Consider the following 27,509-nt stretch of genomic DNA (forward strand, 5'->3'; position numbering starts at 1 on the left):
CCATCGTGGAAATATAGCCATGGATTCCATGTATTTGGATAATTTAGACGAATTTATCAATGATGAAGGCAAAATCGTAAGTACATAAGCATATTGCGGGTTTGAAATATTTTAGATGTGTTAAAATCGACTTGTATAGGTTAAATGTGAAGCCAGTCCGCATGACATGCTGCGTTATTCAGTGAAAAGCGCAAGTTGTGGTATATTGTGTATCATAAGTTTTAAGCAAAATTATATGTTTGGGGAGAGGTGTACTCATATAATAATTCCTAGTTGACCAAAGCCACCACTAAGCCACCTTTGAACTTTTAAAAAATAGCCTAATGAGGCTTGTTTCATACATCATTCATTCATTCATTGCCAGACGCCATGTATCCCAGACGGGGTGGCCAATGGCTTAGAGTTAATTGTTTTACAGGGAGGGGCACTAATCCTCCACCAACCCCACTTGACACGTAGGGATGCCAACAGCATTTGGTGTTCCCAGGCGGTCACCCATCCAAGTACTAACCAGACCCAATGTTGCTTACATGATTTACCATAAAATAAATGGTCGTGTCACCATTGTCTATCTATCTATCTATCTACTGCCAGACGCCACAATCCCGTAAGAGGTTCATTCATTCTTTCATTGCCAGACGCCATGTATCCCAAATGGGGTGGCCAAGGGCTTAGAGTTAACTGTTTTACAGGGAGGGGCACTAATCCTCCACCAACCCCACTTGACACGTAGGGATGCCAACAGCATCTGGTGTTCCCAGGCGGTCACCCATCCAAGTACTAACCAGACCCAACGTTGCTTAACTTCGCTGATCGGATGGGAAGCGGTGTACTCAACGTGGTATGCCCGTAAGAGGTACCGGTAATGATTATAAATGAAACACTGAATGTTTAGGAGGAGTAGGGGAAGTTCATATTTAACAGCAGTTTTCATTTTCTTGCATGTCCTTTTCTTCCTTGTCTGGTTCACCTTTTCACCTTCCATTTCAGGTGTCTCTGCATGGAGTGACAAGCCTAATAGTTTTCTGTAGGCCAGAAAACCATTTACAGTGCTGGGTGGTGACCATATAACCAACCCATATGTGTTCCCTACATGTCAGCAAGTGGGTTGGTGGAGGGTTAGTGTCCCTGCCCATAAAACAACTAACTCAGATAAATGGCCACCCTATATGGGAGTGTGGCATCTGGTTATAGATAGAAAGATAAATTCCTAGAGAAGGGAAAGAAGTTGTACATGGCTTTCATGGATTTGGAGAAAGCATATGACAGAGTGGATAGACAGGGAATATGGAAATATTAAAAATACATGGAGTAAATGGGAAGCTGTTGAATGCCATGGAGAATATGTATGGGGGCACTATGGCTGCAGTGTGAGTGGATGGTGAAGTGAGTGAATTTTTAAAATCTGAATGTTGAAGCAGGGATGTGTCATGTCTCCATGTTTTTTCAGTTTGTATATGGATGAAATTATAAAAGAGATACAAGGTAGGGCAATGGATTTTGGAATGGCCCTAATGAAAGAGGGCAGTGTTTGGACACATCCTGTTCTGTTGTACGAAGATGATATTTTATTGTCAAGTGCAGATGAAGGGGAGCTGCAAGCCATGGTAAATGAGTTTGGGAAAATATGTAAGAAATGGAATCTAAAGGTGGATGTAGTAAAGTTGTGATCTTCAAAAGAAATGAAGTCACTGAATGCACAGTAAGGCTGGATGGTGAGGAAATGGTAAATGTAAGTGCATTTCAGTACTTGAGTAGTGTGATAAGGAAAGATGGAAATTCAGAGGATGCAATGCATGAAAGGGCACAACCGGGAAGAAGATTGCTGGTTCACTGAAAGCAGTGATAAGAAATAGGGAAGTAAGCATGGAAATATAAAAGTCGCTGCATGAGAATATTGTGATACCAACTCTAACGTAGGAAAGCAAAGCTTTGACCTCGTTGGAAGGACAGAAGTCAAGAGTGGGAGTAGTGGAAATGAGTTATTTGAGAGCAGCATGTGGAGTTAATGAAGAGACAGACTGACAAATGAGGAAATGAGGGAGCACTGTGGTGTGAATGTGATAGAAAGCATTATGAAAAACAACCTGAGATGAGATGGTTTGTCCATGTGGAGAGGATGGAGAGTGAGAGACTAATGAGGTGAGTGTATATACATGAGGTGGAGGGGAGGAGAGGGAGGGGGAGACTGAGGATGAGATGGAGAGATGAAATGGAGAAGTATATAAGAGAGTGAGCGCAGTGGAAATGAGTTATTTAAGAGGAGCCTGTGGAGTCACATGGAGAGACAGGCTGACGAATGAGGATATAAAGAAGCGTTGTGGTGTGGATGTGGATGTGATAGGAAGTGTTATGAGGAACACACTGAGGTGGTTTGGCCATGTGGAGAGGATGGAGGGTGAAAGACTGACGAAGAGAGTGTATGTGAGTGAGGTGGAGGGGGGAAGAGGGAGGGGGAGGCCGAGGATGAGATGGAGGGATGGGGTAGAGAGGTATATGAGAGAGGGGGGTGTGAGTTGGGAGCGGGGCAGTGAAATGGCGGGGGACAGGACGACGTGGAGGCGATTTGTTTGTGGCCACCCCAAACGGGATTGAGGTGTCTGGCAATAGATAGATAGATAGATTGATAGATATAAGAGAGGGAGATGTAAGTTGGGGGGAGGGCATCAAAATGGCAGGGGACAGGGTGACATGGAGGTGATTTGTTTGTGGCCACCCCTTACAGGATTAGGGCATCTGGCTATAGATAGACAGATATGTTGGATTAGCTTTGGGTACACCAGACAAGTGCTGGATTACATTAGACCATTTTTTTACTAAACGTATTATTCTTGCAGATCCTGCACAGTCTGTATTACAGATTAAATTCTGTCAACATACACCAGCATAACCTTAGGGTATATTACAAGCAGAATAAGGTAGATTATTAAGTTATTACTGTAAGATGGGCCTTTTCGACATACTTTTGACTATATTTCATTGTACTAAGGTTTGTAGTGCAACATTTAGGACACTTAAAAAGCTTTACTGAATGGGTAATGAAACTTAAGTGATCCAGTTTCATATGTGAAAATGGATTTTAACATAGAAAAACACAGAAAAACATATTTGAAAAATAAAAATAATGTTTATCAGCACCTGATGTGGGCCAGTTGAACTTGGTGGGCTTTCCTTCAGTGGAACATTCAAGGTTTTCATTTGAATCGCTCTGACCTTCGATGCTTTCTTGCCCAGGATTTGTCTGTGTGCCTTCAGGAGACCTGCTTCTCCGCTCCCCCTGCTTCGATTTTAATCGAACCAGCCAGAAGAGGTTCAGTTATATACGTTGATTGGTCCTCCTTCAATCCATGACTGCTGCAAGTGTTCAGCCTTGTCAACATCACATGGACTAAGGTGCTTTCCACTGACAGTGATGGAGAACATCATGGATGCCGAACTCTTCATTGTATTCACAATATGCTCAGCATGTTTTAAACCACTATGGATTATCTGGAGCTTTTCCTTAGGATCATTTGCAGGAGGTGCTCCCCTAAGACTCTCTTCTAGCCTTTTAAAGTAGGCCACTATGATCTCTTCAGAGACAGTAACCCACTTGTTCAAAATATTTTGGCATATCCTGGAGGACAGCAGGTCTTTATCTCTTCAGGACGCCATGTACCCAGTCTGTATCTGGGAGATTATCCTTGAAATCTGCGATGTAGTGTCTACAACTCCAGACAGTACTTGATGAAGTTGCAGCATATAAATTGCCCCAAAGTGCCAAGTCAGATTGTCCCAAAGTGCTGAATCAAATTGCCCCATTAGTCTAAAATCATAATTTATAAATGAAAGCAACTAACTTACTTTGGTAGGTGGATAAATGTTAATGACACTTAGCCTGTTATAATATATTCAAGGGACAGCAGAGGAAAATACAAATAATCTTGTCTTCATTGTTGTAAATCACAGCTAAAAAAAAAATCTGAAAATAACAGGAATGAAAAATTGATCACAGTTCACTTACCGGTACCTTGAGCAAGCTATCCCTAAATTTCATTTACAATATAAATTTGTGATTGTAGAATATAATACCATATGAAAATGTCAAATATACCCCTATTTACACTGTCTGGACCGCCTGAGTCTCACTGCCCCTTAATATGTCGTATTGCCCCAGGTGATTCGAATAGCCCCATCATACGGGTACATGGTTTTGATCGTTTTAGCAGTTTGTTTTGTTGGATATGCTACCAGTGTTTTAAACCCCTATTTTTTTTTTTTTTTTTCTAATATGCATTGTAAGCTATGTTAGGGTGTGGTAGACTGGGAAGTTTATTTCATATCATAACAACATTTAGTGGAATGAAGATTGATAGGGTATGAAAAGGCTTTAAAATTAAACATTTCTCACAAGAGCAGTTTTTAACTGCTGGAAATGATACTATATCAATACACTGTGGCATTATTAAACTCTGTGCCCAAATTATCACAGTAGCATAATAACAAGACAGCAAGTTGACCATCACCTGTCTCTGCCATACCAGCACAAAATAAAGCATAGTACAATACAACCCAGCCTGTCATTACTGTTACTTCTACAAAACTATCTCTTGAGGCATCCCTCAGAAGTGGCCAGGCATCTGCTACTGGCCACTGAGTTCATTTAATACATGAGGCAGGCACCACAATAAAAAGAACTTGACAAAAAGTAGCCTAAAGTGTTAATGTAAATATTCTTGGCAGGTGACGTACAAGTGGCTAAGCCTGACCCTAGGAGTGCACACCAACACAGCCAAGCGGTGAGTGCATGACTTTTCTTCCTCAGTAGTTATCATCATCATCATCATCATCATTGATGTTGTCATTGTCAACATCAGCATCATCATCCCCACTATCTTTATCATTATTATTGCTACTGTATTAACCTCACCATCTTCACTGTCATCTTTCATGTTGTCATCATTATCATGATGATGATGATGATCATGATCATGTTAATGGTCACGATCATCATCAGCAAAAGCCTCTCCCTGCTTTCTCTAGTTTGGCGTGCTGGTTGTCAGTGTTCCATCCAAATCCAGCAGCTTTACAAAAACCATACTTTTGTTTGGTTCTCTATGTACCTTTTCCTTTTATTTCATGCACTGTAAATACATTTAGAGTAAAAACAATGTATGATGACCATATGCAGTTCTGTACAATACTTTCATCATAATGACATACCATACTGAGAGTGCTCAGAATGATAGTATATTTAAGCCTTAAATATTTAGAAATGTTGATCTGGCAAATTTAAGATACAGAGTACCAGTTGATAAAAAAGGTAGGACACAGTAATTGATTATGTCATACTGTCAAGCCTACTTTGTACACTGCACTCACTGCAGCACCATAACAATGTACGTTTAGTAATGCGCTGTACTGGAGCCTGATGTGTGTTATTACCTGAGAAGTCCATGTCATTGTCTTTAACAGAAACATATGTTTGCACCAGAATATGCATTATTTATATACAATTCTTATACACTGCACTCTTCATTTGGATTATTCTTCCCTAACTCACCTCTTCACCATACTCCTCTTTTAAGTGGTTTATTAACTGATATAGAAGACATCTGTTAATGGATGATCAGAGGTAACTTATGACAGTGGGAGAAAGCTGATGTTATGGAAGTACTGTATTTCAGTCTGTCTCCAGGTGCCATACTAACCACAGTCAGAATACTTTTGTAAAAGTTAGTCAATTTTTATGCCATTCAGATCAGTTTTCTTAAAACCTGTGAATTACAGTACAGCATTAATAACCTAGTAAGTCCTCTCAAGTCATCTCTGAATGAACTAAGTCTTAACATGGAAACCTGCAGTAAACAGCAGACTGTCCTTTATTACTATATTTGAATAAAGATATCCAACCTGAACACCTAAAATCCAAAATGTCTGTCACTCACCATTCTGTACTTTGGTATTAATGATATTAAAATTGGAATATGAATATTTGATAATTTACTCATCATTTCATAGCACTAAAAGTGATATTGGTAAAAATGAATAAAGTCATTGTTATGGTTGTCACCTAGTGTTGCATTCTGTATAAATTACTTCTGACTATAATAATCAAGGTAATACCCCTAAATTTTTGGCATATTCAGGTATCAGCATGTAATTTTTCATTTACATGAGAGAAATTGATTTCTGACAGCCACTGAAATGCGGTGTTTTGTTGTGCACCATCATAGTTCATGGGATAAAATACTTTTGATAAACCTGTAATTGTCACTGTAGACTGGTAGTAGATGGACAATATGGCAGATGTAGAGTTCTGCCTGGGCTTTTATGTGCTTTCAGTTTGATTGTTTTTTTTTTTTCTTTCTTTCTTTCTTTTTTTTAATAAAGCACATTATTTTACTTAAAATTTATGGTCACCATTTTAGCTGATGCACCTGTCACTACTTAATGCTTTTCTTTCTGTTACTGGTGGCTTTACATTGAGTGACAAGCCAAATGGTTTCCTGTAAGCCAAGAAACCATTTACAACGCTGGGTGGTAACCATATAACCAAACCATACGTGCTCCCTTTGTGTCAAGTGGATTGGTGGAGGGTTAGTGCCCCTCCCTGTAAAACAAATAACTCAGAGTCAATTGGCCACCCCATATGGGATTATGGCGTCTGGCAATAGATAGATAGATAGTTTATGCAAGACATAAGTGTATCTTGTGATAATGGCCAGGGTACCGGTGCCGTACCTAAGGGATTTTATGATGGGTACTGGCAGATGCTTTCATTACCACACCTATTAATATAGAGCTAAGAAATTGCTTAGAACTAAGTGATGGCTTAGATGCTAGGATTTTATTTTAGCTACGGTCAGATGACTTTATGCAGTTGAAGAAAGCTCTCAGACTTAAAAGGATTAATGCACTGTTCTGTAATTCATTGATTTTCTTTCAGAATGCTGTACCACTTTGTAGAAAAGCAGCGGAAGGAAGACAAAGGTGACCTCAATGTTACTTACTTTGTGTCAGGAGTAGAACCAGGCAAGGATGGATGCCCAGATGTACACAAGGTAAGAGAGGGACCATATTGTTTACAACTTTACAAGAATTCATGTTCAATTACTAAAGTTTATGAAATGGTCACTACCTCACCAGCATTATGAGAGTAACCTTATCTGATAAAGCACATAGTATTATATAGATAAAAACAAATGTTCCCCTGAGCTAGACTTTATTAGATCATATAGCCCTGCTATGTGACAGGAGGGCGCTACCCCTCCTGGCATGGAAGATACCGTGCGTGGCTCGAACTCATGACCCCCCAGTCACAAGTCCAATGCTCCACCACTGAGCCACCCTGCCCCTAGTTTTGTATAGAAGAAGTACCGAATGCCTTTTGAGTTTCAAAGACTTGAATGGTGAATGAACAGATGTGTCCAGTTTCATGTATCATTGTTTGTAGTTGTGTGTATGTTGTTATTTTTGTTTGTTAATATGCCTCTTGAGTTTCAATGGCTTGAATGGTGAATGAATAGATGTGTCCAGTTTCATTCATCATTGTTTGTAGTTGTGTTTATGCTGTTATTTTTGTTTGTTAATTTATTCATTTGTTTTTGAATCGCACCCAATCACTTGTTTGTGGAAATTAGGGATAGGATGATCATAAAATCCTAAATTCTATTTGACATGAATCCAGTTGACAGTCTTTTTGTTCCAGCCATTAAGAGACATTCATAGGCTTGCAAACTCCTGTTGGATGAAGGGATTTGTGAATGATCTTTTATTTATTTCTCAGGGATCCGGGCTTGTCTGGAAATAACAAGAGAAATAAAGTGAAAAACCTGGCACCTCAGTCTTCCTCCTTCCATTGAGTTTGCATTATCTGCATGTCATGTACGGTACTCGTACTTGAGCATCACGTTTGGATGGGATTATAGGAGAGTTTGAAACTCAGGTTGAGGAGAGAAGTTGGTCTGTTAATTGGTGGTGAAGGGTTAAGTATCTTTAATCTTTTATTTGCAGCTTATTAAATAATGATGGTACGTTGCTTCCTGTTAATGAACGGGAACTTTGCAGACTGGTGCAGTTTTGTGAACATCTGTGGGTGTTGTGTTTTGAATATAAATATATCTATCTATCTATTGCCAGACACCTCAATCACGTCCGGGGTGGCCACAAACAAATTGCCTCCACGTCGCCCTGTCCCCCGCCATTTCACTGCCCCGCTCCCAACTCACACCCCCCTCTCTCATATACCTCTCCACCCCATCCCTCCATCTCATCCTCGGCCTCCCCCTCCCTCTTCCCTCCTCCACCTCACTTACATACACTGTCTTCGTCAGTCTTTCAACCTCCATCCTCTCCACATGGCCAAACCACCTCAGTTTATTCCTCCTAACGCTTCCTATCACATCCACACCACAACGCTCCTTTTTATCCTCATTTGTCAGCCTGTCTCTCCATGTGACTCCACAGGCTCCTCTTAAATAACTCATTTCCACTTCTCTCACTCTTGACTTGTGTCCTTCCAGCAACGTCCAAGCTTCACTTCCATACGTTAGAGTTGGTATCACAATACTGTCATGTAGTAACTTTTTTTTTTTAAATATAAATACAGGTAAGAATAAAGTATTGGTTTTTAAGAAAGGAGGTGACTCTTAGTGTAATGTAGAGGTGAATGGAGAGAGACTTAGGAAGTTTAAGTATCTTGGTGCAATAGCAGATAGAAAAGAATGGTTAATGTGCAAAGAAGATGGAAAGTAAAGCAGCACAGGGAGGAAAAGTGGCTGGTGCTATGAAGTCCATAATACTGAATGGAGATCTTAATGAGGCAGCAGCAAGAGGATTGCAAAAATCTGTGTTGATAACCACAATAACATGTAGGCCTATGGGTGAAACTTTTGTGTGATATGAGAATGAAAAGTCAGGAGTAATAGCAGTAGAAGTGGGATTAACAAGTGTTAAGGAATTTTGTGTTCTTAGTTCATGTGCATGTTGATATGCATTTGTCACACTTTAGTTTGTTTTCTATAGGACATGAGCAGGACGCTTAGTGCCAGTGTTGCTGCTGAATTAGTTACCGGTACTGTATTTACCCTTGATGCTTTTTCTGTGATCTCCCTGCTTTGCAGTCTTTGTTAACACAGAGAAATGTGTGTGGATTCTGGAGAGTGGACTGGATACAATTTATGTGAAATAAGTGGAGTAGGGAAGTCAGATGATAAGGTAATACAAAGTGTGCTCAGGTACTGTAGTATGTACAGTATATAGAGGAGCAGATGATAACAATAATAATAATAGTTATTATTATTTACTGTTTTTTTTAATGGTGGATTAACTCTGTCTGGCAGGTGTATGTAAAAAGTGCCTGTGAAGAAAATCATGGAATAAAACAAAGTGCAGATGGATATGCTTGTGAGGTGGAGCCTGGATTCCAGGAGCTTGAATGATGTATGAATGAGCATCTGGCATACTGTACTTCACTAGGCATGTTGCTGATAAATCACCTTCCTCTTGTTTTCTGGATCTTATCTCATCCCATCCTTAGGTGGGAAAAAAGGTCATGATGATGATGATATTTTGCATTTCTGTTAAATACTTTATGTATTTATTTTTTGTAGATGATGGTGGTACCAGAAGAAGATTTGGCAGCAGCCAAATCAAAACTGAAGGAGTTGTCATCAGTTCATGTGTACAGTGTGCAGAAGGTCAAGCTCACTGACCTCTCACTCCTTTACACTGCCAATTATGATACTGTTAAGGAGCACATTTTGGACATCAATAAGTGAGTTATTTGTTCATATTCTCATTGCTGGATTCATCCATATAAGTTCAGTCTTTGGTTTACATGTCTGGTGAATTCGTTTAATGCCTTCAGCTTGTTATGGTGCTTGAGAGGAATGCCATCAACACCCTCAACTTCCTCCCTATCCCCCAAAGGGAGGATAGGTGGACTGCAAGAAAAAAAAAAACAGCTTCAGTCTGTAGTTCAGTGTGTTCAAATACAGATGAGCCTGGGGCCACATCAAAAACCTGATGATATATTTTTCATTTCATTCTAGTTGAAACACTTATTTACTGTAGTAGATACTTTATTATATGGAGGAGTTAGAGATACCCTTTATTAGCCCTTTCAGTACAAGAGCCCTCTCCAGAATCAAAGGTGCATCTTAGGCAGTTGTAGAAGTAGTTGCAGTCCCAGGTTTACTGCATAGTGAACCCAGTGGACCACAGGAAAGTGACTTTGACTGGTTGCTCCCAGAGATCTTTTGTTGAGGTTATATTGCTCATGCTTCATTATAAAGCTTTTCTAAAGTCAGAGATGAATTTTTGTGCTTTTACCCTCAGTCATCAATCAGCAGCATGCCTCACTTAAAACTGTCTCACTTAAAGTTGCATTTTACCGGCACACATCCAAGACTGAGGACTGACCTTTGTAGTTCACTGTACCAACAGACACAGTGGCATTGTGTGTCCAGATGCCATGCTACGTTCCTCAGCTGACCTGGAGAAGCTACAGAAGGGGAATGCATACCAGCCACCCGCCGAGCCATCCAGACCAGAGGTATCTTTGGGCAAGGCCCATATTCTCTTCAGTTAAGGGGGATCATTAGCATCTCTTTCTTTGAAGTTGATTTTGTATCTAGTTTTTCTGTTCCATCTGTCATTCAGTTACTTTTCTGCTCCCATCAGGAGCATAAGGATGCAGGGCTAGGCTACTCTTTCTTGACAATTGAGGCATGGGTAGCCAGCTTCACTCTTCCCTGAGTGATAGTGTGAGCAGTGAACCCCAGCCATCCCTTGGATGTAAACCCATATGGCCTTCATCTGGTTGGACCACTTTAATCCACTAGACCACCAAGCGTAATTTTATTAAATGGCTACCATCCAGTGTAATAAATGGTTTTGTGGATTACAGGAAACCATTTGGCGTATCACTCACTGTAGTGCAATTTTCAGCATGGAAAAATTTTAAAGATGTCCTGCCAGTCAAAATAATTTTCAAGCCATGTTAGGATGATGGTAATAATTGTGTCCACAGAGCAAATACAAGAAGAGGGAACCAGAGGAAGGTGACAAGAAACCTGCACAAATTAACAGTAAAAACTTCAACAACAAAGCAAAGGGTGGCCAGATTGCATTCATGTTTGCCCAGCAGGTAAAGAAGGCAGAGATGAAGGAGAAAACAGAAGATATGAAGGAAGACACAGTGGTCAAGGTATGGAGACAGGACAGTGGTTCAGTGTATTTGACAAATTGGGACATTCTTCCTTTAGTGAAAGAGATACATGTGATGCATCCACTTGTAACTATCATATCACCTCGGTTACTGACATTCGTGCATTGTAAAACTTCCTTTATTGTTGTACAGTATAATGTTTTATGAATATTTGTCCTCTTCTCTGAACCTCAAAAAATGGATTCAGATGAAAGGAGAAAGGAAGACAATAATATTAAGTCACTTTCAAAGAAACTGAGAGAAAAAAAAAAAGGTAAATGATGAGCTTTGAAGAAAAGTGAATGTTTACTAATCTGAAAATAGGAAACTGTTTGGAAAGAGGTGCAGAAGTGAAGGTGGAAAGTGTGAAAGTATGAAGGATGCAAGTGGAAGAACCTTAACAATTGAAGTGAGGAACCTGAGTGAAAGAATATTTTGAAAGGCTAATGAATGGGAATGATGAGAACTGACCAATAGGAAACATGATTAGTTTGGATGGTGTGCAGAAAAGGATTATGGTGCCAGAAAATGTGTCAGAAGTGAAGGATACTGTGGTGCAGTTGAATGGGAAGGCAGCAAGTGTTGATAAATTGTATGCAGAAATGCTTATCAGTAAGTGCAGTGGAGAGATTGGAATGAAAGTAATATTAGGAAGTATGCAAAACAGCTTGGAGGAGTGGAACTGTACCAGCAGAGTGGGAGAAGTCTGTGATGTACCTCTGTGCAGGAATAAGGTGATGGAAGTTAGTGCAAAAATTATCATGACGTAAGTTTGTTGATTGTTGTAGGAAAGCTGTATGGACGAATTATCATAGGCAGGGTAAGGACTGTATCAAAAGGCTGGTGAGGGACAGACAGGGTGGCTTTTGGAGTGGTAGGGGATGTGTGGATCAAGTATTTGCAGTGAGACCAATAGCTTAGTAGAGAAAGCATGTGAAAAGGACTGCAAGATATGTATAGCATTTATAGATCTGGAAAAGCACAGAACAAGGTCATCAGAGAAGGACTGTGAAAAGTTTTGCATATATATGGTAAAGATGGAAAGCTGTCCAATGGCAATAATTTTTTTATGGTGGTAGTGAACCCTGTGTAATAGTTGGTGGTGGGCATCTAAGTCAGTGATTTATTATCAGTGCTGGAGTGAGGCAAGAATCTGATGACCCCATGACCATTCAGTATGTATATGGGGGGTTATGAGAAATGTAAACTCTCAGGGATGAGGATGGATATGAATGATGATGAGTGGAGTATCTCACATCTGATCTATGCAGAAGACAGTGTAATACTTACTAATAGTGAACAAGAGCTGTGCAGAATTTTGTAGAAGTCTATGAATGTCATGCTTTGAAGCCAAATATGGAGAAGAACAAAGTGATGGTTATTGAAAAAGTGACTTCCTCAGTGATGTGATGTGGGAAGAGAGAGACCTGATTGTGTACTTAGCTACATTGATGGAGGGCAGAGGTAGGTATGGAAAGGAAGTGTAACATAGAGTGGTACAGTGAAGGAAGTGGGTAGTGCTATGAAGACCAAGATATGAAATAGAGATCTGAGTCAGGTGGCTATGGGAGGATTGCATGAAAAATCTTCAGTGCTCACATTAACATATTGATGAGACTTTGGTCACCATCATCATCAAATCTTGTGCTGCTCCATGAGGAGCATAGGAGCCCGGAGCTAGGCAAGTTGGTCCTGACATTTAAGATGAGAACAACCAGCCTCACTCATCCCTGAGTGGCATTACGTGAGCAGTAAACCCGAACCATCCCTTGGATGTAAACTTGCACAGGATCAATCCGACTGAAGTGCCTTAATTACCCACTACACCACCAGGTGCCTTAATTTGGTTATATGGTTATCACCCAGCTTAGTAGATGGTTTCCTGACAGACAGGAAACCATCTGGCTTGTCATTCAGTGTAAAGTCACCCGTAGACAGAGGGAAGAGGAAAGAATGAAGGAAAAAAAGGACAGGAGAGGAGGAAGGAAAGTGCAGTCACCCAAGAGCAGCACTACATTGAGTGAGTGGATGGTGAGCACCCCCACCTACCACTAGTGAGGCTTTGGTGTAACATGAAAATAAAAAGCTATGTATACGAGCAGTAGAGATGGGGTTATTGTGGAATGCGTGTGGAGTATCGAGACTGGATAGGGTAAGGAATAATGTTATTTGTGAGAGGCACAGAGTAAGGAAGTCTGTGGACAATAGAATCAAAGAGTGTGTTCTATGGTGGTTTGATCCTTTGGAGAGAATGGGTGTAAATGGGGTGGTGAAAAGGATATATCTGAGTGAGTTTGAAGGTGAGAGCAGGGATGGTAAGCCAAGAAGAAGGTGGATAGATATGGCAGATGAGTTTGTGGGAAATTAAGGTATGAAGGTTGATGAGGCAAGGGAACTGACAGGGAACCAAACTGGCTGGAAGAATATTGCACAGAGGAGTGTGTGACAAGGGTTTGGCACCCCCTTTTTATTGGCCATGTCATAGTCATTGGATTGAGTCTACCTGCTCTGGTAATGTGAAGCATGTCAGTGTGGATTGCTATGTCTTTGAGGTGGAGTTAGGATTCCAGGGACTTGATTGGTGAGTGAGAGTGTGACCATTTGATTGGATATTCTCTTGATTAGGTTACCCAATATCAGGTTTTTGCTTGCTCACTGGACTGTATGTTACCCCATCCATGGATGGAAAAGAGAGGTTGGGATGATGATGATGATGAATACAAGAGACCTTTCCCAGGTTGAGTACAACTGTCAAGGAGCAGCAAGTTTTACTAAAAAAACGATGTCACCCAAATTCAAGGGATAATATATGCATGCTGTCGTAGTATTTGACATGCCTCTATTCCTTTTCTGTTCCCCATATCACAGGAGAGCAAAACCTCATCAAAACCTGCAAACAAGACAAAACCTGGCATCTCAGAGTTCTTCAGTAAGGGTCCAGCTCCAAAGACACAGGAAATTCAGGATGATGGTAAATCACAGGTGAATACAGTACCATTTTCTTTGTCACAATTGTCCCATTACCATTTATGTCATTGGTTTCATCAGTTTCAGTCATAATCATCATGTACATTGGCATCATCATCAGTATTATAATCATCATGCATCACCCATCACCATCCATCATCATTGTCAGCCCTTTTCTCTCTCCATTAGTAAATGAGAAAGGTATGATGTAAAGACTGAAAATGAAAACAAAAGCAGACCTATTAACAGAATGAGAATGAGTCATCATACCAGCCCTATTCATATATAACCAGCATAAGGGAGAGTAAAATATATTACCATCCTCCAGGAAGAAGGTCTGGTTATACAGGAGACCTCATAGAGTATATTACTGTTGATATAGTTCACCCTTAGGCCTCCTATTGTTTAGTGATCGTGAACTCTTTTACATTCTGTGGGTGCGTCAACTTATTTTACTCTAGTTACCACAAAATTATTTGTCCAGCTGAGGGAGAGACAAGTAGTCAGAGAATTTTGAACTAGCTTGAGTAACCCCTGGATTGCTCAGAATTTCCCCACCTGAATAGTCTGGATTTATCCTGAATAAAACAACCAAGTGTATCCATGGCAGCAAAATGGTTAATAGCAGTACTCGTACATGCCTATTCACCACTTGCTCCTTATTTACCATATGTCAAGGTAGTACCAGGGTTGGCAAAAATCCATCCATCCATCCATCATCCAATCCTATGTTGCACCACAAGAAGCATAGGAGCCCAGGGCTAGGTAAGTTGGTCCTGACATTTAAGATGAGAGTGACCAACCTCCCTCACACATCTGTGATTGGCATTACGTGAGCAATAAACCCCAACCACTCCTTGGATATAAACCTGCACAAGCTCAATCTGATTGATGTGCCTTAATTATCCACTAAACCACAATGTGCCATGATATGGTTATATGGTTACCACCAAGAACAGTAAATGGTTTCCTGGTGTACAGGAAACCATTTGGCTTGTCACTCAGTGTAGAGTCACCCATAGGCAGAAGGAAGAGGAAAGAATGAATAAGAGGGAGTGTAAAGGCACCCGCAGGCAGAAGGAAGAGGAAAGAATGAAGGAAATAAAGCCAGAAGAGGAAGGAAGGAAAGAAGGGAGAAAGGGAAGGGCAGACACCCGAGGGCAGCACTACACTGAGTGAGTCGATGGTGGGTGCCTCCTCCTACCACAGGGTTGGCAAAAAAAAAGCACTTTATTTGAAAAAGCCCAACCCACCAGTTCCCCCCCCCCCAACAAAATAGCCCCCCTAAAACAGGCAAAAGTGGATTTTTTCAAAGTGTACCAGAGAACAAACAAAATAATATTTATACCTAATTATGGACAGCCCAATTAAAATTATAATTTTACATAATGAGAATTTCACACAAATGAGTTGAATGAGGGGGATGATCATGTTTTGACTTGTTTGTCTGTTACCCCTGGGCTGCCTGCCACACTATAAAACATGTTTCAACATGAAAGCACACCTTAAGAGTTGACAGAGAGATCAGTGCACACTACAGAGTAGTAGGAGGACTCATTTCCTTTGCTGCTACAACACAGTAATAGGAGAAGGACTCATTTTCTTTGCTGCTACAACTTTCTTTGGTAATTTTACAATTACATTTCCCATTCCTCGTACAAGTAAAAATCACTTCCATAAGTGAATGTACACATCATCTTAAGTAATAATAGCCTTTGGGTAACAAATCTGAATCTATCAAACAGACCTGTGTTAAGAAAAGTAGCAATGTTTATAATAAATTTCTTTAGATGACTGAGATTTGGTAATAAAATAAGACAACCTAACCTGGCATAGGCCTAACCTAACATTAGGGGTATCGGGTGGCTCAGAGGTAAAGGGTGTGACTCGAATTTGCGAGGTCGAGAGTTGGCACCAAGCCCAGGTAGCTTCCTTTGCTGGGAGGGGTAGCACTTTCCTGTAACCCTAGCAGGGCAATATGATCTATCCAGGTCCAGCTCAGGGGAATAATCCCAATCCCAACCTAACTAAAGTACTGATTGTATAACAAATTTACCCTAATCCTTACTAAGCAGAAATCATATCAATCAATAACAAACTTCCTGGTAATCCAAAATGGTTAAAAAATTTGGCTAATGCTGGATATAAAGTTTACATTCACTGGACAGTTGCATAAGGACATGTACCTTTAATTCAGACTACATTCTTAAGATCTGATTTCCCCAACCTTAAGCACAGTAATCCATGTTTACATTCATTTATGTTACACTGAATTTATATGATTTAATACATTAGGAAAAAAAAAAAAAAAGTTGGTAAAGCAGTGATTTTTTCAAGTGGGTTTTACTGAAAAAACCCAGGTGGGCAAAAGTGGGTCACTCACTTTGGTGCCAACCCTGCGAGTCACAATATGGTGGTTAGATGAATTTGCATAGGGAAGTGCATGACAGGGGTCTGGCACCTCATGATACTCATTGGATTGACTTGTACCTGATAGGTATTATGAAGCATTTATGTGTGTTGATGTTGATGCCTGTTAGGTGGAGGCAGGATTCTGGGGGTTTGAATAATGAATGAATGAGTGTGTGACCCATTTCACTGGGCATGGTTATGATTCTCTCTCTCTCTCTCTCAATAATAATAACAATAATAAATCCCTGTTCCTTGGACCTTACCTCACTCCATTTTGGGGTATAAAAAATAGGTTAAAATGATGACGATGTACTGTATCTTACCTTCCAGGCTCCATCCTCCCCTGCCAAATCAAGGACATCTCCCAGGAAGGCAGCAACAGTTGAACACACTGAAGAGAAAATTAAAGAAGAGATCAAAGAAGAAGAAAATGAAGTGAACATGGAAACTGATTCACCAGTCAAGAAATCACCAATTAAAAATGCTAAAATGCAAGCAAAAATTACGGTAAGAATTACTGGGTAAAACAGAAAATAGTAATGCTTAGGTGTACCAGTACATACTGGTATCTGTAGATCAGAATATTACAGAAGTTCATAGAATACAGCAAAATATCTGACTATTTCTGATGAACTATTTTTAGTGTGCAAGTTAATGTCTCATGAACAGGTGAAGTATTTTAGTATATAGCCTATGACAAGGGGAAAGAATACTACGTACTCAACCCACTTATTCCTCGCATGTAAAGAAATATGCCTGAAATAATGAAAGAGGAGAGTGGGAAGCTGGAAACCCATTCTCTTCATATTCGTACAGGGATATGTTTCAAGTAGCCTTGTACACTCACTAAAATAATTATTGGTACCCCTTGCTTCGATACCTTTCGCAGCTACCACTGGCATAGAAGCTGTGAATACATGGTAAGGGTTGGTACACCTGATTTTTCCTCTCAGTCTCCCAGCCCCTCCCCCCCCTCTCTCTCTCATTAATAATAACAATAATAAATCCTTGCTCCTTGTGTAATGGGGTCTGTAAAAGCCCGCATTGCTTAGAGGCAAAGCAGAGATCCTCTCTTTGGCTATGTGGTAATATGCATGCCTGTGATATGCAAGGGCCTGAGATAGAATCTCAGCTAGGACAGTGTAATTAATTTGTTAAGTTTCATTTCGGTCATTACATTGGCTAGCAGCAATGTGGGATGTGAGGTGAGGCTTGGAGGAGAGTGATGTTGTTAGTTAGCTGGCAGCGTCCTAGTCCTTACATCCCAGGGGTGAGCTGTCCAGTGTTGTCCGCAGCACCCCCAAAGGTGGCGTCGATGCTACGCTACCGTGTGTTTGAAACTGACCAAATTAATCACCAGGGGGAGAAAAGAGTGATGTAATGGAGTCTATAAAGGCCCACATTGCTTAGAGGCAATGCAGGGATCCTCTCTTTGGCGTAGTGGTAACGTGCGCACCTATGAAGCACAAGGGCCCGAGATCGAGTCTTGGCCAGGACAGTGTGATTAATTTGTTAAGTTTCAGTCCGGTCATTACACTTGGACTCCATTTTGGGGTATGAAAAACAGGTTAAGATGATGATGATGTACTGTATCTTACCTTCCAGGCTCCATCCTCCCCTGCCAAATCAAGGACATCTCCCAGGAAGGCAGCAACAGTAGAACACACTGAAGAGAAAATTAAAGAAGAGATCAAAGAAGAAGAACAAGAAGTGAACATGGAAACTGATTCACTAGTCAAGAAATCACCAGTTAAAAAAGCTAAAAGGCAGGCAAAAATTACGGTAAGAATTTTTGAGTAAAACAGAAGTTAAAATAGGTGTACCGGAACATATTTGTACATTAGAAAATTACTAAAGTTCATAGAATATAGCAAATTAACTGACCGTTGATGATTAAGTATTTTTAGTGTGTAATTTAATGTCTCATGAATGGGTGAAGTGTTGTAGTATATAAATTGCCTGTGACAAGGAGAAAGAATACTACTCAACCTACTTATTCCCTGCATGTCAAGAAATAGGCCTGAAATGGATGAAGGAGAGGAGAAGTTGGAAACCCATTCTCTTCATATTTGTACAGGGATGTGTTTCAAGCAGCCTTATACCTCTTATGGCATATTATGGAGGGAAAATGTACTTTGGGTTTCTCAGAAAAGTTGAGAAATTTAGTTCTACAGTAGCTGTTACCACCCTGTGTGGATGTGGAAACCTGAGACAGAATGATGATGGTGATGAAGAACATTGATTACTCTGAAGGAACTTTGATTAGTGAAATGTACAGTATTTACCATTACACAGTATTATTTATTTTTAATTAAGTAGTTTAGCAACAGTTTTTCATATATTGTACAGTGGGGTCAGTGGCATCATATTTTTAGTCATTATGATTCAGAGGCACATCAAGATTTTTTTTTTTCTTTCTTTCTTTTTTCAAAGACAACAGTATCCTTGAAGATATCACAATGCCCAGCTTGTAATTCTTTTGTCATGGGTCATAAATCTAAGTTTCAAGGCTAAAATACTCAGCTGTACAGGCACATCTGTATTCAGAGTATAATAAAACAGTTTGTATCTCAAAAGGAAAGAGAGAGAGAGAATACGTTTTCATTAAGAACAGTTGGTGTTGTTGCTTAACCCTGGTTTGTCTGGTCAAGCAGATCATCAGTCACAGGTAAGCTGCTGCTTCTTAGGAGCCATCATACAGGTAAAGCACAATATACATACCATGTAGGGAACCAGCACCCCCTTGTGGTAGCCAGTGTTTTTGCCAGGATCAGACCAAGGTCCGTCCTCTTGGTGAGGTACAAGGAAAACTAGGAAGTTTGGCTCCAGGGAGGACACTGCAGCTGCCTAGGTAGCTCGCTCACCCCTTAGTACGCAGCACCACCGTGTGTGGGCTTCTCACCAGCACTTCATTCAGAATAGTAAAAATCTAGAGTTAAATGCAACCAACTTGTAATTTTACTCAGAATATAGTATGCAACAAAGTGCTAAAGTCTCGTGAATATTTTAGAAACTAAGATTCTAGAAAGTTGCTAGATTTTGTGTTGCTAGACATTAAAAATTGCCAGTTATTCATCATCATCATCATCCAGAGCTCCTTTCCCACTCCAGGGTGGGGTGAGGAGTAGCAGTGTCCAGATAGCTGAAGTTTGCCCAATTCAGTGGGCCATGCATCCATTCATTCATCATGCAAGCCCTCGGAATCCTGGCTCCATCTGATAGGCCAAAAGGTTTCCACCACATACTGTAGCTTCACACGTGCCTATCTGATTGAGTTAAAAAGGGGTGCCAAATCCCTGGTCATACACTTCTCCACACTGCCATTTAATTGTGTGTGTGTGTATATGTATATATATATATATCCATCATCCAATTCTACATTGCCTCATGAGGAGCGTAGGAGCCCGGGGCTAGGCAGTTGGCCCCGACATTTAAGATGAGAGTGACCAGCCTCACTCATCCCTGAGTGGCATTACATGAGCAGTCAACCCCAACCACCCCCTGGATATAAACCTTCACCAGCTCAATCTGACTGGAGCACAACAATTACCCATTAAACCACCAGGTGCCAAAATTTGGTTATATGGTTACCACCCAGTGTAGTGAATGGTTGAATGGTTTCATGGTGTACAGGAAACCATTTGGCTTGTCACTCAGTCCAGAGTCATCCACAGGCAGAAGGAAGAGAAAAGAATGAAGGAAGGAAAGACAGAAGAGGAAGTGTAAAGTCAACCGTAGGCAGAAGGACAAGGAACGAATGAAGGAGAGAAATACAGAAGAGGATGGAAGGATAGAAGGATGCAGGTGAGGAAAGGACAGGAGAGCAGCACTACATCGAGTGAGTGGATGGTGAGCGCCCCCACCTACCACTAAATATATATATATATATATATATATATATATTTATATAAAGTCAGCATTACAACTCTAGTGAGGAGTGAGCATTTGGGTTGCAGAACTTATCTACCCATCCCTAAGAGTTATGTGTCCCATGCGCTTCTCCACAGGCCAAGAAGGGTCCACAGCAAAGAGGGAAAAACAAGAGGAAGGTGGAGGAGGAAGAGGCACCCAAGACAAAGAGGAAGAGGATTTTACAGGTCAGCAATTCAGAGTCTAGCAGTGATGAAGGTAAGTGAAAGATGGACTTTCATAATCTTGAGCCTAATTGTAATCCCTGTTTTGTTTTATATCAGGATAGGGTAGGGAATGGCACACCTGGCAAAAATATGAGAATAAATAATGGCATAAATAAGGAACAGGACCACACTGACTGTAGGTGATAAATATAACTCGCCTTCATTCAGTGCCATACGCAGAAGTCACCACTTGCAAATATTTCATAGTCATGAGGAATTTTCTTTTGTTAGCAATCATAGACCCCTTGTTGCACTTAAGTTCTCCTTTATGGGCCAGTTCTCTGATGCACACAGGGAGACCAAGGGTGGGCCTTTGTATTGTGTACAGTACTAGTGTAGTGCACCAACCCCATTGCCCCTAACAGTTTTTAGAGACCTATACTCATTTTTTTTTATCGAGGCGAAGATGCGCATGACAGATTGGTGATTATTGGCTGAATGCAACGTTACTTCATAATCTAGCATTATTAACTGACAACAAATATTTGACGGGGAAATTTGGGTTAGTAAATATTTTTTGGACATGTTGCATTCAGCCAGTTATCATCAACCTGTCAAGTGCATCTTCGCCTCAATAAAAAAAAGGATTATAGTGATTAACCCGTCACATCCCGAGCCATTTCGCACCTCCGACACCCCTCAGTCCCGAGGTATTTTCGAAAAAAATTTTTTTGGCTAAAACCTCCGCTTTTGGTGAGAAACCTAAAATTCATAGAGAAATCGCTCACCTGAGGTTTAAAATACTCAGTCCAGGTACCACTACCTCCTTACCTGACTGGGTTTTCTAACAGGCTGGCACCAAAGAAAACGAGTTCTATGGGAGGGTAACTATTTCACACCACTCATAAACGGTATTTATTTATTTACTTGGTACGAATTTATATGTAGTACAAGAGTATATTGGTTTTCAAACAGTAATATAGACATTATAAGCATTGTTTCACTCACTAACTCATCACCATACCTGACCTTTTGCCACGTTACCTGATCATCATTTCTGACTGTTTCTTCCTCTAATGCTATGTAAACTTTGTCCTCCACATTGTCATCAATTGGGGAATCACTCTGACCCTGAATGTCTTTATTGGCCAGGTCACTGGTAACAGGTGAATTGCGGAGACAATGGCGTGCAGGGGGGGAGGGGGAGGTTATGCAGTGTAAGGCATTGTCCCTGCTTGGCATCTTGTAGGGGAATAGAGGAAGGTGTCCCGTGTATACATACGAAAAATCACGCGCGAAAATTGAAAATTGTGCAAATTAGGGACCTTGCAATTGCACGACAGGACTGGCAAATGCAAAATGTTGCAACGTACCCATACATCGACGGGACGGGGCGGGTTAAATCCTAAAAGATTTCAGATGAACTTCAGTAAAACAAGATGAGAAATTATTGATTTACTGAAGCAGTATGTGATGAGAAAATAAATTATTAGAAAAAGTTTTCTATTATTAGTTGTACACTGGAATTTATTATGTGCCTTGGATTTTACAAAAATCCTAAAACCAATGGATGCTTAAGACATCTGAAGAAAAAACTGCAAAAATTAATATATCACCAAGGTGAAACAAATGTTATTATCAAAGAATTCAGGTAAGTGCTGCTAGCAGGAGAGAGATATCTTTACAAAAGATACTGGTACCTGAAAGTGTCTGCTTGGAGTGTGTGTAATTTTGAATGGACTTCTGTTTTGGAACATTTACTATACCAGTACAGTATAGTTGAGGTAGTTTGGGGCCAGCTAAATTGGAGTTAGGTTAGGTTAGGGATAACTAAGGTAAAGTTAGGGTAGTTTGGGGCCTGTTAATATGAAGTAATTACAGTTTAGCAGGCAATATAAATTTTATTCATACTGGTTCCCTAACAGAAGACGATGCAGAGGCGGCTGACCGTGCAACACGGTCTCCCACCCCACCACCTCCCTCTCCAACCCCTCCCCTTGATACTGCCCGCATTGAGTCTGATTCTGAGGAGGAAGTAGTGGCCCCCACACGTCAGGATTGCAGACCAGGCGGAGAGCGACGGGTGCACAGGAAGAAGTGGGTCGACAAAACCTACATAGAAGATGATGATGGCTTTATCAGTGAGTATGGTGGTCAATGATATTGGGTTGAATTATTAAAGCTGTAGTGAGGTGTGGACAAGTACCCAGTTTTTTACAATAATTTCTGAAGCATGTGATGATGATGATAGAATAGCTAGGACCTTTTTGTACCATTGGTGACCACCCTGTGTAATGTGAATTGCAGGTTAATCCTGTTTAACAATTATTTTAGTACTGTACAGGTATTCCAGAAATGGCTGTCAATTGTTTAGGAATTCCCTGTTCTGTTGTTTACTCTGTTTTCATAACACAGTAGATGGCTTTTGAACTTCTTTCTGTAATTAATCCATTCAGCTCAAGGAAGTTTTCCTGTCCATTCAGCCTAAGGAAGTCTTTTTAATTTTATTCTTGGTGGGCCATCTCCTGATGTTTAGATGGCTTGGTCATGTATAGAGGAAATGGATATGAACAGGATATGAGAACAGTTTATGTGAGTTAGTTTGAAGGTGGGAGGAGGTGTTGAAGACCAAAATCGTAGCAGAATGGTGAAATTATTGTCTGAGAAAGTGGGTTAGTGAAGATTAGAAAATGAAAGAATTGACAAAGATTAAAATGAATGGATAAAGTATGTATGGAGATGTGCATAAGAATTGAAGCTGTTTCTTAACGTGGTAATTTTTTAAATGACTCTTTCCCGTGTATATGTAAAAAGCATTTATAGAGAAAGAAAAAAAAAATGCTTTTGCTTTTTGTGTGAAGTGGGAGAAGAGTTTGAAGGTAGTAATTCTGTGAATAAGTGTGTGGCCCATTTCAGTGGGCTCTCTTTGCCAGGCTTTTAATTTTTCTAATCTTGTGTTCTCTGTTCCTTGTTGTTGATCATACCCTCCCCACTTTTATGGTAGGAATTTGGGCAGATGATGTGCAATCAGCTGTTGTTGCTAAACTCAGGTCCATCTTATTGAGCTGACCTATTGACCACAGATGAGCAGCTGCCCCAGTGAGGTTGTCCCTTAGGTCCCATTGGCCGCTGATTTTGTGTCTGCATCTTAGTGTGGCATGTGCTGCGCAGTGCTCCATTATGTGTATTATATTGTGTGGGTCTGTTTTACAAGCCAGGCATGTGTCATCTATGATGCTACCCAACCCAAATTTAAGCTGGTTGCTGAAGAGGGCCAGGTGATGTCTTGCTCTAAGCCTACCTAGGTGAACTCGATTATCTCTTTTTTAAGGACACCTCTGGTGGGTGAATGTCAGGAGAGGGGGCTTGTAATATGTTGTATTACCCTGCACGTAAAGTGAGTATGCAGGTGTTTCTTCACTGCTGGTGTTGGTGTTGGAAAGTTTGGTATTGTTGTACTGTTTTGGTTTTGATTTATGTTTGTGTGGTGATTGTTTTTTGTGCCTGAGTGTGCTGTGTGCCTTTGTCATGGAATGATAGGGGTGTTGTGTATTGGCACATGCTCCTGCATAGAATGATGTGCCCCTCTTATCAAGGTAGTTGCTGACAGGGTGTAACAAAGCTTTAGAGTGGTTTTGGTGCAGCCAGTGGTGATGCATAGCACTTTGTTCTGTATGATTTGCAAGGGGTTGTAGTGGATATTAGATAGGATGGGAGCTTATGCATGGGAGGCATAGGACATCATAGATCTAATGTATTGTTTGTAAAGTAAGAAGAGTGTATTGTTTGGAAAGTAAGGAGTGTTTCTTGTGAAGTGGGCAATGAGAAAGCTTGGCTTGGAGGAGTGGCTGGTTAGGGTGGTTATGGCTATGTATGTGGGTGCCCGCACCTAGGTAAGAGTGAATGGAGATTTGAGTGATGAGTTTTCTGTGGATGTTGGTGTGCATCAGGGGTCAGTTTTGAGTCCCATGTTGTTTATCATGGTACTTGAAGCCCTCTCATGTGACTTCAGAAACAGACTCCCGTGGGAGATATTGTATGCTGATGATTTGGTGTTGATTGCAGAGAACAAAAGGGAGGCAGAGGAATGGCTTAGGAAGTGGAGAGATAGTATGGGGCACAAGGGCTTAAGGGTAAATGCAGATAAAACAAAAGTGATGATATCTAGGGTTGTTGGCGGTACTGTCAGAGACGAGGGAGAGTGGCCATGTGCAGTTTGCCACAAGGGCGTGGGAAGTAATTCCATCTTGTGCGGTGTTTGTGATAAATGGGTGCACACAAGAGATGTAGTGGTATCAGGGGTAGACTGCGAGATAATGCTGATTTTATGTGCACGGCATGTTGGGGAGAGCAGGTGGAGATTGTCAGGCGTGAAAGAATTGAACTTCCTGGTAAGTCTCTTGAGTGTGTGGAAGAGTTTTGTTATTTGGGATACATGTTGTGTGCTGGAGGTGGGGCTGGAGCTAGCTCTGTGGCTAGGGTGAGAAGTGGTTGGAAGTAGTTCAGGGAGCTCTTGCCTCTCCTGACATTGAGAGGACTCTCCCTACATGCTAAGGGGTCTTTGTATGCAGCATATGTTAGGAGCGTAATGCTGTATGATAGTGAGACCTGGGCAGTACAGGAGGAGGATATTCGCAGGCTCAGACGTACAGAAACGACAATAATTAGGTGGGTGAGTAGTGCATCCCTGCGTGCAAGGCCTGGAGGGGCTGGGTTTACAATTGAAGAGTTGAGAGGTAGGATGGGACTGGAGTGTATTGGTGTTGTGATGAGGAGAGGTAGATTGAGATGGTTTGGGCATGTGGAGAGGATGGGGGATGATAATTGGGTGAGGAAGGTGAGAAGTGTTAATATTGGGGGTGGGATTATGAGGGGTAGACCGAGAAAGACATGGGATGAGGTCATTAAGTGTGACCTCAGGGTTAAGGGACTGAACAGGGAGGCTGCAGTAGATCGTGCAGCATGGAGAGCTGCCATTAGGTGACCAAGGCCAACGCATGCATGCATGTTGGAGCCTTTAAAAACGAAACGAAACGAAGTCTGGCCCTGTGTTACCTCAAGTGAGTTGAGACAGGGGGTGCATCACCACTTGACATCTTGGATATGGTCCTTGATGGTGAGTCTGGTGTCGTGTCATTCCAAAGATCTTAGTGGAGGGGGTGTATGGCACATGTACATTCAATAGCTTTATGTTTATGGATTGAGACCATTCACCATGCTAGCATATATAGGTCTTTTCACTTGATGGCAGCTTTTTATGCTTCATGAGCTGTTGCCCTACTCAGTGACTACCCTGGAGGTTTTCACGTAGAAATTTATCCCATGTTTTCCCAGGTCACCGTCTGGGCATTCTTCCTCTCACATTCATACCTGTGACCCTCCGCTCAGTTCACTTTTTACACACAGGACAAGGGCACATACTCTGTTCAATGACATTACTGACTTTACACTTACTTATCATGACCTTTGTGTTACTAGTATGAACTCTATTTTTCTTCCATCCCATCTCCCCACCTTTCATACTTTGAGGATGATTAAATTTTTCCACCAACAGAATAGAAAATATGGATACCCCCTTTGATTTTTACTCTTTTCATTTATGTGGTGATGAGGGTGCAATGTATTTTCACTTGATTTATTTTTGGTATTATGTTGATAAAGTTTATTCATTTAATGTCTCTTCTCCTATCCTCACAGCGACAAAGAAGGAGTATGTCTGTGTTGAGGATTCTGGAGAAGAAGACGCAGCAGACACCACAACAACTACTACCACCTCTGACACCTCCTCAGCCACCAGTCAGTCCCCCTCTGCCACAGCTACAAGGAGATCACCCAGAAAGGCACCATCACTCCCACAGAAGAATACGAAAGACTCGCCCAAGAAGAAGGGGACCAAGGCCAGTAAAAAATCTCATGATAACAAGAAACAGTCAACTCTTATGAGTTATTTCAATAAGAAGTGAAGCAGTGTTAAAATGTGGATGTTTATATCACATTATTTTAATTATTACTCGGATTTATTTTATCTAAAGAAACTTTGAGTCAGAAGATACTAGTATAATTTTTTCTAGCACTCACAGAGTCAGTTCTTGTTGTACAGTTGAAAAAGAGATTGTAGGATGTCTTCCATAGACTTTCAGTCCAGCATGCTGTTCTGAACAATTCACATGCTGTGGTGAATTTTGTTTTGTGTGGTCTGTTTATTTTGTTACCATTGTGCCTTGTTGGTTACACATTGTTGTATGGATATTAGTAACTGCAAAACCAGTAAAAGTTAGTTACCCAAGAGACACCTTAAGGTTTGTATATGTGGTTTGTAGAAAAGTCTACAATAAGATCATCACTGATGTAATTAGTAAATCCTCCGGGTAATAAAGATACCTTGAAGTTTAGCCACCATTATGTCAGTATTAAGATTTAACATTGCATGAAAGATCGCTGATACAACAGGATGAGCTTGAATGAAGGTGTCTTTGCAGTGTCTACCCTTAAGCAAAGTAATACCTTGAAGGGAAAGTGGTTGCTTGTGCAGTATGTAAAATGAGAAGGGTATATAATCAGCATGTTTTCCTGTTCTCTTGTATGGAAATTGGGGTCTAACAAAATTCTTAGGATATTACCTAAGTGCTTAGAAAGGAATGGAAAAGAATATGTTAGATACCACATGGAGGGATAAATGACAGTTTTTTGGACAAAGGAACAGACAGAAGTAGAGTATACGTATAATAACCACAATTAAAACCCAAAGTGGATATGGCAAGGCTATGTCTTTCACAGAACAGACAAATGGTTGTCAACCAGAGTAAATGAGTAGCAAACTAGAGATGGAAGTGTTGTTGTAATCTCAGGTTTATTTGACTGTG

The 27,509-nt window shown here is 40.8% G+C and overlaps 1 protein-coding gene and 1 non-coding gene across 2 annotated transcripts; one reads left to right on the forward strand and one right to left on the reverse strand.

Annotated features, from left to right (window-relative positions):
• Nucleotides 1–26,927, forward strand: LOC145404042 (uncharacterized). The gene is made up of 12 exons (XM_080275645.1): nt 1–76; nt 4,723–4,778; nt 6,929–7,043; nt 9,594–9,757; nt 10,429–10,537; nt 11,015–11,191; nt 14,060–14,173; nt 16,901–16,984; nt 18,176–18,352; nt 20,578–20,698; nt 22,572–22,787; nt 26,344–26,927. Exons 1-12 carry the CDS (start codon nt 20–22, stop codon nt 26,607–26,609), a joined length of 1,656 nt encoding a protein of 551 aa, XP_080131771.1. The 5' UTR covers nt 1–19; the 3' UTR covers nt 26,610–26,927.
• LOC145404214 (5S ribosomal RNA) lies at nt 737–855 on the reverse strand. Its single transcript, XR_013898146.1, has one exon. It is a non-coding gene; the product is annotated as a 5S ribosomal RNA (ribosomal RNA).
• Nucleotides 26,928–27,509: the final 582 nt, after the last annotated feature.

Source organism: Coenobita brevimanus, chromosome 62 (genome assembly GCF_032717465.1).
Source record: "Coenobita brevimanus isolate Jiangsu-jjx chromosome 62, ASM3271746v2, whole genome shotgun sequence".
Classification (NCBI taxonomy): Eukaryota; Metazoa; Arthropoda; class Malacostraca; order Decapoda; family Coenobitidae; genus Coenobita; species Coenobita brevimanus.